The 13,664-nt window shown below is 38.9% G+C and overlaps 1 protein-coding gene across 1 annotated transcript in view; it reads right to left on the bottom strand.

Moving 5' to 3' along the window:
* The window catches only part of gpat2 (glycerol-3-phosphate acyltransferase 2, mitochondrial), a 72,554-nt gene that overhangs the window by 25,923 nt on the left and 32,967 nt on the right, over positions 1 to 13,664 (bottom strand). The window contains exons 5-12 of the mRNA XM_061672010.1: positions 10,966 to 11,076; positions 10,489 to 10,611; positions 8,686 to 8,785; positions 4,851 to 4,984; positions 3,163 to 3,262; positions 1,667 to 1,846; positions 1,060 to 1,152; positions 99 to 181 (exon numbers count right to left, since the gene is read on the bottom strand). Coding sequence (XP_061527994.1) covers positions 99 to 181; positions 1,060 to 1,152; positions 1,667 to 1,846; positions 3,163 to 3,262; positions 4,851 to 4,984; positions 8,686 to 8,785; positions 10,489 to 10,611; positions 10,966 to 11,076 — 924 coding nt within the window. The remainder of the gene's footprint in view (positions 1 to 98; positions 182 to 1,059; positions 1,153 to 1,666; positions 1,847 to 3,162; positions 3,263 to 4,850; positions 4,985 to 8,685; positions 8,786 to 10,488; positions 10,612 to 10,965; positions 11,077 to 13,664) is intronic.

Below are 13,664 nucleotides of genomic sequence, written 5' to 3'. Positions count from 1 at the left end.
ATCAAAATATCCTCTTGTGGCAACTTTACAAGACAAACAGTGTGAGTGTGTGTGCGTGTGTGTGTGTGTGTGTGTGTGTGTGTGTACGGCCAGATTACCTTTCGTTGAGGATAACAGGCAGCAACAGGTCCCGTAGAGGGCGCCATTCAACTACTCTGCACCTGCCTGATGCGTACATCTCCTACACGCACACCCACGCTCGCATGCACGCAGTCACATGCACGCACACGGGCACACGATCTATCAAAACACACCCTCAAAGGCTACTAAGCACCAACTAAATCACACTGAATTATTTACTTAAGCAGTGACTTTTGAGAACAGACTATCAAGCATTGTGTTAAACACTATAGCTTCTTTTAATAATACTTTACATTTACCTCACATTCCCTTTTAGGTGCATTTAACTGGCCTACTATAGTGCCTTGTCAACATTTAAACAGTAAAAATATATATTCTTATTACTGTAAAATCATAATCATTCATTGCTTATGGGTCAGGGTTCATGGTCTCATGGAACTTTCTGGTCTATATTCGCCATTTACTCTGAATCATCCACCTTCATTGTTTATACTTAAACATTTATAACCAACTGTATCCGCTAATACTTAAGCCTCCATTTCACACATTATGTTGATGTTGCAAATTATGGGGTTTGTCTTAAGAAGACAAGCTATTGTCGCTGTCGGGTGAAACCTTTTATATCCAAAAAGAATTTGGGAATATGATATAATCACACTGATTTGCCTTTGTGAAGTATTAAAGGCTATTTGAATGGTCTGGGGGTTGGCATGAGCACAGACTTTGATATGGACGGCTGCCCGGAGAGTGTAATACATTTGTGATTTTTTTGCGTACTGTATTAAATTCACGATTGAACATAATTTTTGGGAGGTATTGTTCTGATGTTGGTGCATAACGATATATGTTAGGAATATAAGGTATAATACCAACTTGAACGATGCAGTGTTTGGTAACTAAAGCAAGATGCCGTTTCTAATTTTGTGAGAAGTGAGGACTCAGACGGACAGCCACCATATACCCCTAAAGTGTGTTCACCTTAAGAGAAAAGGGCTGTGCGAGATGGATCCTAACGATTCCTTCTGGTTTTCTCCAAAGAAGAGATAACAGCCAGCGAAATAGACAGCCAACCTGTGACGTGCAAGAGAAACACTTTTAATACAAGCACATCACACAGTGACTTGGAGATGATATCATAGTGAGGCTTCACCATTAGGAGGGACATTTTGGGCTACCACTAATGAGTAGAGTATATGATGATGGATAAACATCACAGAGTGTTGTGTGTGCCAATGAGAACTTAGGTATGGTACAATGGGCACGCATCTGAATGACGGAACCAAATGATGGGGTGACAACCACCTTTTTATTGCAATTAGCTGAAAGTTACACCCACTCTCAAGTGTTGACTCAACAGAGAATATAGGCCAAATAACCATCAATGACATTAACTGCATACACCTCACCTAAACAACATACAGTTGCCAGCAAGAACACAATTATGAGATGACACTTCATCACTACCTTTGTAATTTTTTGTTTCATTTGTCCTCTAAACTCAACTTGCTCCCTAGGACATTACATTAAACGATACAGTAGCTCTTATAAAATCTTGAGGGTGCGTTGTGTGTTTACATCCATTTACCTGCGTGTGCGTCTCTGGCACACAGTCATAGGAGATGCCCACAGGGACCAGACTGATATCAGGGACAGACTCCTCTTTGATGAGCTGCCTGATACGAGCCAGCCACTGGCCCCCTTGACCAGACTCTGCTGACACACCGACACTTAAGGCTTGGCCCTCATGTAGCAGCTCACGTATTAGCTGAAAAGTGAGTGAGAGTGAGAGAGAGAGAGAGAGAGAGAGAGAGAGAGAGAGAGAGAGAGAGAGAGAGAGAGAGAGAGAGAGAGAGAGAGAGAGAGAGAGAGAGAGAGAAAAGATGTTATAGAAGAAGGTCTGGAAGGTCGTGACAGTTGGGAGCAATTTGCATAAAATGCCTGCCATGCATATTAAATTATACATTAGCTAAATGACAGGTCAAGGCCTTGCTGGGAGAATGAAAAAACATGAAAATGTGTTTGGGGCAGCTGAGGAGAAGTCAAAATTTAAACTGGATAAGGAGCACATATAAAGGAGACTATGGGGGCACTTCACTACATTCAAAATATCAAAATTATGACACAACAAAAGCTAAACTGGACAATAAACAATAGAGGTCTGTTAACATTGAAATACACCCAATAAACAAAATTGCTTACAAACATGCAGCCAATATGCTTTTTCACATTAATGGTCAAAGAGGGGAAAAAATACACATAGAGTCTCTCATAAAGAACCCGTTTGTTTCACCAAGATTATAGTTTTGTGAATTAATGACTGGCAGAGCACTTTTATTAAGATATATCGTAATATATACCTTAATAAAGTCGGTTACACCTACAAATAAAACTGACATCTTCAGATAAATGATACAAAGCACCAACGGCTATCTTGCTAAACACGACAAGGAAGATGGTGATCAGGCGCTGAGCACTGAAAAAATGAGAAAGAAAACAATAAATAAATGTATGTAATTACTTGAGAAGTACAAGCAAAGGAAGACAGTTATTTGCAAAAGGAAGAATAGTAAGTGTGGTGAGGATGGGGAAAGAAGAGTTTAAACGATGGCTTTTATTTTGATTGAGGAGCTGAACGTATAAGGAAGAAAAGAACATCAGCACACCGAAAGACAAATTACAAAGCCAGGTGGCTATCTTGTGCTTACCCAGCTATTTTATATGAAAAAAAAAAATGCATTAGCATCATGTTTTTTTCTGATTCATGACCCAGACCTTCATTTCCATTTATTTGTGAACAGGCCGTTTGTATGTTTCAAGACACGCAGTTAAAGAGGAACTGCTCCAATAGTCAGTCTTGAATAGATTATGCGGTGAGGTTGGATTATTTACTTTATTCTATGAGTGGTGAGTCAGCGAAAAGGGAGCATGGAACCTGAATTAACCTCAGATGTATTTGCATATGAAACTAAACCAGATGACTGGCATGAATTGTCATCTAAATTCATGTGGGAGAGCTCATCGGAGAAAGGAAAACAAACTGTTACATTTAACCTCATCCTTGATACAACATGCCAGACTTACAGAGGTCACGACAGGCGCGTAAAGATTGTCCATCTCTGCATCTTGCTCGGTCGCTGCAGACGGCGGCAAGAGGATCACGCCAATTTTCTGAAGGATCGATCTGAAGGAGAATCTACCATGCATCATTTCACACCAATCTTTGACATCTCAAGACATTAGGACACGTCAAGACTAGGGATGGGCATCATAACGCATTTGTCGGTTAACTGATTGATAACAATTGTGTCGCGTAGATGCAACTGTTTGTTGATGAACTGGGCAAACACTAACTATGGCATGTTTAGGGGCAACTAGTGCTCCCTAGAGAAATAACAGGTGAGTAATCAGTTAATGGCATGTTAAACATCTCCATACTTAAAGACCCTAGATCCTATTTAAGATATACAGTGGTGCCTTGAGATACAAGTGACCGGACTTACATGTTTTTTGCAATATCAGCCATAGTTCGTACAATTTTTTGCTTACTGGGACAAAACTTTTACATATGTGCACTATACCGTGGCAGTGAACTCAACTCACTTCACAACAAGCAGTAGTTTGGCAGATAGTGAACTATTTTTTAAAACAAAGAAAGAGGCTTCAAGCTCTTTATTGACACTCCCAGTTGGAGTTTCCTGTCAAGCTAAACATTAAACGAAGATGATTACACATGTATTTAAAACAACCACATAGCTTTGTCTTAGTAAGGTCAGCTTAACTTAATGCTAACGCACAATACAAAAAGCCATAAACAAGCTAACAAATAGCGTCGGTGTTGTGGGGTTATAACCCTTAAAGCAAAGGATATTTGAACACTAAATTGTGGAGCAACACCCATCCATCCATCCATCCATTTTCTGAGCCGCTTCTCCTCACTAGGGTCGCGGGCGTGCTGGAGCCTATCCCAGCTATCATAGGGCAGGAGGCGGGGTACAACCTGAACTGGTTGCCAGCCAATCGCAGGGCACACAGAAAGAAACAACCTTCCGCACTCACATTCACACCTACGGGCAATTTAGAGTCTCCAATTCATGCATGTTTTTGGGATGTGGGAGGAAATCGGAGTGCCCGGAGAAAACCCACGCAGGCACGGGGAGAACATGCAAACTCCACACAGGCGGGATTGAACCCCGGACCTCAGAACAGTGAGGCTGACGCTCTAACCAGTCGTCCACCGTGCCGCAACACATTTTGAAAAAGATATAACATTACTCACAGGTATATAGTATTTATCCTTTGTAAAAAAACAAAAAAAAAACTACATTACTCCAGCTCACGGAGTCAGTTGTGAAATTCTTCTTGTGCGTCTGTCTGTATTATACAGTTCCCCAGTGGCTAAGGCATGCATGACAAAAGGAGAAGCATGTCCATTGAATTGAAACAAAAAATATGTGGCCAAATACATTTTCTGTAATTTTAGTCTATTTAATTATGTCATTACTATATGTTTTTAATAGTACAATATAAGAGAGTACTATTTTTTCTTATGAAAAAACACAGAAAGGTAATTTGAGATTGAGATTGATTTAAGAAACAAGTGTTTTGAGGTACAAACGTGGTCACGGAATGAATTAAACTCATATCTCTAGGAACCACTGTTTTTGAAATTATTGTCACCATTTCTGTCAATATACAGGACAGTTACTTGTTATCACAGTACTGTTTTAGATAAATGTGAGGGAAATTTGAGGTTGGTTTTTTTTTTGTACCTGATGAAGGAGTTGTAGATTTGGACTGGACAAATTGTGTATGGGACTCTCAGGTTGTTACAGAAGAGGACCAGAGAGATGAGAACACTGTCCATGATGCTCTGACGCACATACACGTAGACCAGCAGCGATCCCTGAGTTATATAACAGAAGCAGCTTCCCATAAGCAACATTCATCACATTGCGGTTCCATTGTACTTGTAACAATGCTGTGTCATGCAGATGTGTAGGGATTAGGGGAGGGTAGTATAAAAAAATAAAGTGGAAAACAGAATAAGGTTTGCCGAGGCTACAGTTTGACAGACTTAATGTGCCCTCTAACATTATGTACTTTTCTACATTCAAGTTATTAAGAAATATGATACATCCGCATGGTCATGTATAAGCAACTGAATATTAGGCCAAATTCTATTATTTTTTTTACTTGGAAAATCTGATTTTTTAATTTTTTTTTTAAAATTAGTGTTAAGCAAATGAAGATGGAATTATCACAGACTCGACTACATATCCCCAGAGAAATAAAACATGGCTGTACTTTTCTAGCTATTTTAATGAAAAGGGAAGTAAAACCTATAAAAAAAAAAAATCTATTTTATTTCTTTTAAATTTTTTTTAAAAAGGCAGTCAGAGAACTCTGGTCTTTTTATTCCCATTAGCGTAACATCATTTTATAATGACTTATTACCCTGCTTATTGTTCTGCTTTTAAAGTATCTCACACTTTTATAACTTCTTTTGATTAGAAGAGGGGTACGCTGAAAAAACAAGTACTTTATTTTCTGTTGTACATGATTCAAATGTGTTAAACTGATGAAATTGTTCCCATCTTTTCCTCGAAAATAAATGTTAGTTTAAAACATTTTAGTACAGTACATGTTTGAATTAAGTACATTCAAAATACTTTTTTCCAGTGTAGCACTAACTGGACTGACTAAAAGGGTCCTGATTATGCAGCTCACACTGGTGTTGAGACAAATCTCAGTTCAGTTAATTTGCAGTCTGTACTTCTTGCTGACAGCTCCTCTGTTGTTATTCCTAAGTGTGTTAAAATGATTCGCTAATTCAATTCATTTGTATTCTACATTTAATTTTCTATTTTCCTCTTACTGAAGGGATAAGAGTGGTGACAAAACTAGATTCTGAATGCCTATTTTCTTGAACCGTAGATACAAACCACTCACCTTACACAGAAAGAAAAGAATACATACTTGTGATGTGTACTGACCTGTATTGAAAAATATACTTTTTACAGAAGTTAATATTGAAGGTGAGGGATGACAGATGAAAGTGCCATAAGAGAAACGCATGAGTGTAAAAATATTCCAAAGACTTCCAAAGAAAATGTTATCATATGCTTGAGAACAGGGATTTGCACAATAGTCCATTAGCTGATTGATTGGTTGATTGTTAAGAATCTATAGTTGTGTGGATTGATTGATTAATTAGATTGGCTCTATTGATTCAGTATCAACTAGACTGTGACCTCAAGATCACCATAATGTCAGACATCCTTGTTGTTACATAGCATTTATTCATTAAACATTTTTTTGTGAAAAGCGAATTTTAGACATTTTTGTACATACACACACACACAGCGGCTGAAATAAGTATTTAACACGTCACCATTTTTCTCACTAAATATACTTCCAAAGGTGCTATTGACCTGAAGATTTCACCAGATGTTGGGAACAACCCAAGTAATCCATACATACAAAGAAATATGAAAAGAAATAAACTCAGAAATTAAGTTGTGTAAAAATGTGAAATGACACAGGGAAAATGTATTGAACACATGAAGAAGGGGCAGTGCAAAAAGGCATGGAAAGCCAAGACAACACCTAAACTCTATCAATAATCAAACAGCAATCCACCCCCCTGTCAGTGCAAATGAATATAAGCCAGTTCAGTCCTAATTGATTGCCTACAAAAATGTCTCATTGACAAGGTGTGAGTCAAGACACAGTTCATGATTGGTAAGAGCAGAGAGCTTTTTCAAGAACATCGCAAACTAATTGTTGCAAAACATAATGATGGCACTGGTTACAGGCGCATATCTAAGCTTCTGAATGTTCCAGTGAGCACGGTTGGGGCCAAAATACGTAACTGGAAAGCCAATCACACCACCATAAATTTGCCTCGATCAGGTGCTCCTCGCAAGATTTCTGAAAGAGGAGTACAAAGAATAATCACAAGAGTTGTCAAAGAGCCAAGGACCACCTGTCGAGAGATTCAAAAAGACCTGGAATTAGAAGGTACTGTTGTCACAAGGAAAGCGGTGAGTAATGTAATCCGCCGCCATGGCCTGTATGCACGTTTACCACGCAAGACCCCATTGCTATAAAAAAGCATGTCAAAGCTCGTTTAAAGTTTGCTGAACAACATTTGGACAGGGCAGTTATATACTCTGAGAATATAGTCTGGTCGGAAGAGAGCAAAATTTAACTGTTTGGATGCCATAATACACACCACATCTGAAGGAGAAATCGCACTGCACATCACCCTAAAAACATCATACCAACAGTGAAGTTTGGAGGCGGGTACTTGATGGTGTGGGGCTCCTTTCCAGCAAATGGTACTAGTAAACTTCACATTATTGACGGATGAATGAGCAAATGTACCGAGACATTCTTGACAAAAATCTGCTGCCATCTACGAGGATGATGAAAACGAAATGAGGGTGGACATTACAGCAGGATAATGATCCAAAACATACTCCCAAAGAAACTTTCAATTGGTTTTAATTGCTAGAATGGCCCAGCCAATCACCTGACTTGAATCCAATCGAAAATTTATGGAAAGAACTTAAAGTGAAGGTCCATAATAGAAGTCCACGGAACCTTCAAGATTTGAAGACTGCTTGTGTGGAGGAATGGGCCAAAATCACAACAGAGCAATGCATGCGACTAGTTTCTCCATACAGGAGGCGTCTTGAAGCTGTCATTGCAAACAAAGGCTTTTGTACAAAGTATTTAAATAAATACCAGTTGGCATGTTCGATAATCTTTCCCTGTGTCATTTCACATTATTACACACAACTTAATTTCTAATCTTATTTTTTCTACTTTCTTTGTATGTGTGGATTACTTGGGTTGTTCCCAACATCTGGTGAAATTTTCAGGACAATAGCGCCTTTGGAAATATATTTAATGAGAAAAATGGTGATGTGTTAAATACTTACTTCAGCCACTCTTTTGTGTGTGTGTGTGTGTATGTACATTAGAGAGAGAGAGAGAGAGAGAGAGAGAGAGAGAGAGAGAGAGAGAGAGAGAGAGAGAGAGAGAGAGACTCCAGCTCACTCATGACCTCAATGCGTACAAGTGGTATCCAAAATGGATGGACTTATGTGGAAAAACAGAGATTCCAAAACCTTTTCTCAAATTCATAGAAAATAATGTTTGGATAAATAATTGTTTAGGTCAAACCCCACCATTCCCACTTGAAAAACTGTCTCTAAAAGCTAGATGAGCAGAAAATAGTACAGTGACCCCAGAAAATGACCAGTTGACAGTACATACCAACCTACTACTAATTTTAAACTCATATGATTTAAGCAGAAGATATACATAGTTCACTAATTCATTCATGCCTATCTATAAATTTAGAGACATCTGACCCAATCCAGACTATATTGTTTTACTTACTTTAATGGATGAATGAAGCAAACCTCTCAAAGTCTCATTAGATTTGATGGTTGACCATAGTCTGATTTCAGTCATAGGCGTAAGGGAGTGAGTCTAAACACTCATGGTTTGATACCAAGCATGTGCAGCCTAATGCACTTTTAATCATTTGGAAATAACGTGTGTGTGTGTGTGTGTGTGTGATGGAGTGTGTACCTCTTCTGAGGCTCTGTGCAAAGCCACAAAATGGTTGAGGTTCACTTGAATACTGCCAAAAACAGAGTCAAACATCTTCATCACCGCCCAACCCACACATCTAGTCACGAGCAGAGTGGCAGCGATGCAGACAGACACAAGAAAGAAGATAAAAATTTAAATTAATGGCTGTCGATGAGCAGAGTGGGATGACGCATGAAAAGCAATAATGGACAAACAAGAAAGGCAGTGAAGTCCTGCAAGTAGTCACATACACAGTGCAGTGCAATTTGGGAAACTGCTTGATAATACTGTAAATGTATTTTCCATTTTAACTTTGAGGCTTTCCTTTCATACTTGATATAATTTCCATATAGACAATAACAATGCTTGCAAAGTAACATTTAACCATAGTACAGGATTGTCTGCTGGTAATACGAAATGATTGAAAACTAACAAATGAGGTTTAAACAGTGGAACCTCGGTTTACATTGCCCTCATTTTCATATGATTCGGTTTTCAACTATTTTTTCGGGTAATCCGTTTCTCAGTTTTCATACATTCCCTGTCTTCATACAAAAATAAATAAATAAATAAAATGTGACTTGGCCATTCTTTTTTCAAAATAAATGCACAGACATCCTGAGCATTTCTTAAGATGTGTATAAAGGGTTATATAAAGGCAACATTTGTGTGAACCATTTTGTCAAAAAGGCAGCCTTTCAAAATAAAATCACATAGTATAATAATAGTTTCACAAAGTTTTCTCTGGCCACATGGTGGCTGATTTAACAGTGACACTCCAACTAGCACATAATAGTTTGAGTGTGATTACTAACTAAGAGTGGTGAAGCTGCTATTATATTGGTGTGTTTTTATTTTGAAGGTCTGACTTTTGACAGAACGTTGCGCCGATGTTGCTGTGCAGACCAGGAGGCTTGTTGCCTTGAGTCGTTAATAAAACATTGCATTGTGGAATACGCTTTGCAGTCTGTTGAACGCTTTTTACACAATAGACCAGAAAGTTCCGAGTGCCAGCCATTTGATGAAAAAGACGAGAAACACTGTAGAATTAAAGAAAGAACTCCCCTCTCTCCCCTCCTTACTGTATCATCAAGTATTCAATAAAGGTATAAGTTAAATGTTCCATGATTATGTAAAGCTACAGTTGTTCTCTACAAAATCTTTTTTTTAATTAATATTTTTGGGTGTCTGGAACAAATTAAATGGATTTCCGATGAAAAATATTACTTTGACTCTATTACTCTGTTTTAGTCTAACTTTCTAGGACAGATGAATCACAATTAACAATTAACCACTCTATTTGAACGAGCTGCATTCTGCCAGTCTCAAATATAAAATGTCCTAGTATTTACATTAGACTTTACACCAATTTTATTTATTTCTTTTTAATTAGCATTTTATGCTGATCGGCTGATCGGCTTTAATGTCATAATTCGCCGGGACATATTTTACAATTGAAAAATCTCACGGCACACCAACAAAGAAAAATGTCACAAAAAGTGGATATATTAATTACTGTATTTACTTCCAGCCATTTAATAGAAGACCATTCATTTGTTCTGTCTGTCACTATGCCTCACTGGCATAAATAGAGGAACAAAGGTACATTATTTATTGTAAATATAATTTTTTGAGCAATTAAGTACACAAGTATATACAGTAAATGAACTTGTCATTTAAATAGACACATTCCTCTATCTTGTGATCGGATCTGTGATCGGTTATCGTTTTTTTAAACTCGCTGATCGGTGCCAAAAATCCTGATCGTGTAAAGCCTAATTTACATGATTAAAAACACACCTTAAAAAAACAGGGGATATGCAGGTATTAATTATGGGGGAAAATGATGAGATGGTTTTGAGCTGCCCTTGGCTGTCACCCCCCTCAGGCGCTTTCGGGTCTGCCGCAAGAACCTCCCTCACCCTGAAAGACAATCACACGGCAGCTCAGTTAAACAAGCTCTAAATAGACCTCTTTCATCCTAAAATACTCCCAGTAGGACGACAATAACCTTGAGTGAAGGGGTTAGAAATATGCTCAACTCAATTATATTGACGATGAGACAATAAAAGAGAAAAGTATGATGTCTGTCCCTTGTTACGCAGTTTCTGCCCATTCCCTCTCCAGGTGATGTATGCCCTCCTCTGTATCATTGTTTATGTGGCTTATCTGCTCGCCTTTTGTCTTTTCTCTCCCCAGAAATGCAGGATCCCATTTCATTTTCTTTATCTACCCCTATCATTTATTTACTCTCCTTTCCTCCTCCGTCTCTGGTACCTGTTGCTCTCACAGGCCCTCTCCTGTCGGGTGTTAACAGGACTCGGATAAACCTTGCACCCACTCACAAACAGCACGCAGCATATCCTCCGCACTAGCCAGCCTCTGTACCTACAACAGAATTTGGTGGGGGGGAGGAAAGCACAATATATGCGGGTTAAATCAAATATCTTGATAGAAATACTTGAACAGGGGCCACACTGAAAAGAGAAACAAGTCAAAATGAATGTAGTCATAATTGTAATGAGTAGATTCCCATGCAGGGTAACACTAGTGGTTAGCATGAGATGACCCTCTAAAGTGAATTCTGAGATTTGTTTTTAAATACATTATACATTCCACGTTTGAAGATAATTGCTGAAAATGTGCAAAGATTCGAGAACTATGCAGTTTTCCATTGTGGAGATAGAGTGTGAAATTGTTTTTCACTTTGCTGTATTTTATTGCCGCAGCACAACGGACGACTGGTTTGCACATCTACCTCACAGTTCTGAGGGCCGGGGTTCAAATCCCGGCCCCAACTGTATGGAGTTAGCATGTTCTACCTGTGCCTGCGTGGGTTTTCTCCAGGCACTCCGGTTTCCTCCCACATCCCAAAAAATGCATGGTAGGTTAATTGAAGACTCTAAATTGCCAGTAGGTGTGAATGTGAGTGCGAATGGTTGTTTCTTTATATGTGCCCTGCGATTGGCTGGCGACTAATTCAGGGTGTACCCCGCCTCTGGCCCGAAGATAGCTAGGATAGGCTCCAGCATGCCCACGACCCTAGTGAGGATAAACGGTAAAGAAAATGGATGGATGGATGTATTTTATTGCTCATTTTTGTATTTCTTAATTCAGTCATGCAAACAAAAAATGCATGAAAAAGGTGACAAAAAAAAAAAAAAACATTACATGGGGGGGGGGGGGGGGATTTCCCCAGGCCCACGCAGAGATTATTTTAATATAAATTAAGCAATCTGGAAGACTCTGAAGAGTACAATAAGGCAACAAAAATTCTTCACGCAGATAAAACTATTTACACTGCTCAAGTACATGTTGATGTACAAATTTAAATTTAAAATTTGCCTCATTTCTTTGCCTTTTTGTTCTGGCCTTCCACTTGAGTGAGGTCCACCTGCACCTGATGCCTGCTTCAACCTATGCCACATGAATAGCATCCTAATCTTTAAACACTCTCATTCTGGAAAATAATTGACTAAAATCATTGTCTGTTTCAATTCATTTTTCACTATTACCAACTTCAAAGGATAATCCCAAATGCATCCTCCAGGAAAATATTAATTACAATATTTTTGTGTTTTTATTGGCCAATTCTGAATTTGAAGTTAGTTCATTCTGTGTTGTGACATAATCCCTAACATCACTCCGTCGCTTAATACATTTAACCTTAACATCCATAAACTAATTAGATAATTGTAGGCGAGTTTCCTAATTAATGCAATATGTACCAGCCGATCAACTCTTGTCCCCGATGTTACGTGTGCTTCGCGGTTCCGCTGGGATCGCAACCAGGTCCACGACCCGCAGCACCTCAACGCGAAAATACAAAAGACCAGTGCAACAAATACGACACGGGCTGATCTGATGAGCAAAAATGTTGCTTAAACATAAGAGTAACAAAAGAGGATGTCCGCTCCAGAGGTAGGTAGAGTAGCCAAATATTGTACTCAAGTAAGAGCACTGTTACTTGACAATAATGTGACTCAAGAGTCCTCCAAAAAATTACTTGAGTAAGAATAAAAAGTACACAGTGAAAAAGTTAATAGTGAGTAACTTCTGATTTTTTTAACCACAGCATGAACATCATCCATCCATCCATTCATTTTCTGAGCCGCTTATCTTCACTAGGGCGTGCTTGGAGGCTATCCCAGCTATCATGGAGCAGGAACTGGTTGCCAGCCAATCGCAAGGCACATATAAACAAACAACCATTCGCGCTTACATTCACACCTACGGGCAATTTGGAGTTGTCAATTAACCTACCATGCATGTTTTTGGGATGTAGGAGGAAACCGGACTGCCCGGAGAAAAACCATGCGAACTGTGAGGAAGACGCTCTAACCAGTCGGCCACCGTGCCGCCGCATGAACATCAATTAAAAAAAACAAAAAATTTACAAAATATAATATGAATGTGCAAATTCTGATGTTGCTGTGTGTGTGTGTGTGTTTGTGTGCGTGGACTTAAACGAGTATGCGTGTGCGTGCGTGTACAGCCGCAATTTACTGCACGGTGTTTTCTAAAGGTATAAGTGATCTGAAATATCCACATTTGGCCAGACAAATACTACAATACATGAAAGCTGTTGTTTTAGTTAGTCTAAATGTACACAAAAGTAGCTCGCCATTGCCATCATGGTAACGACGACCTTCCCAACATGGCCACCACGTAGGTACGACAATCAGCTAGGCTGGCTTATCTAGTGTTAATACCTATGCCCTGGAAGATGCAGACATAGAGACAGAAGACGTGTGAGGTCATGTGACTTTCTTGTGTCGTTTGATTGGTGAACTAGACTTAAACGTCACTAGCGCTTAAATTGGATTGGCGCAAACAGCGGCCAACGCGGAAGTCAAAGTCGTAGCCTCGCGCAAGAAATAGTTGATACATAAGCAATAATTGATAAATAAAAGTAGCGAGCAACATTTAGATCATTGTAACGGAGTAAAAGTACCGTTACTTCTTAACAGCAGAAG

This window comes from Phycodurus eques, chromosome 3 (assembly GCF_024500275.1).
Source record: "Phycodurus eques isolate BA_2022a chromosome 3, UOR_Pequ_1.1, whole genome shotgun sequence".
NCBI lineage: Eukaryota > Metazoa > Chordata > Actinopteri > Syngnathiformes > Syngnathidae > Phycodurus > Phycodurus eques.
This window is presented reverse-complemented; position numbering and strand designations above follow the sequence as displayed.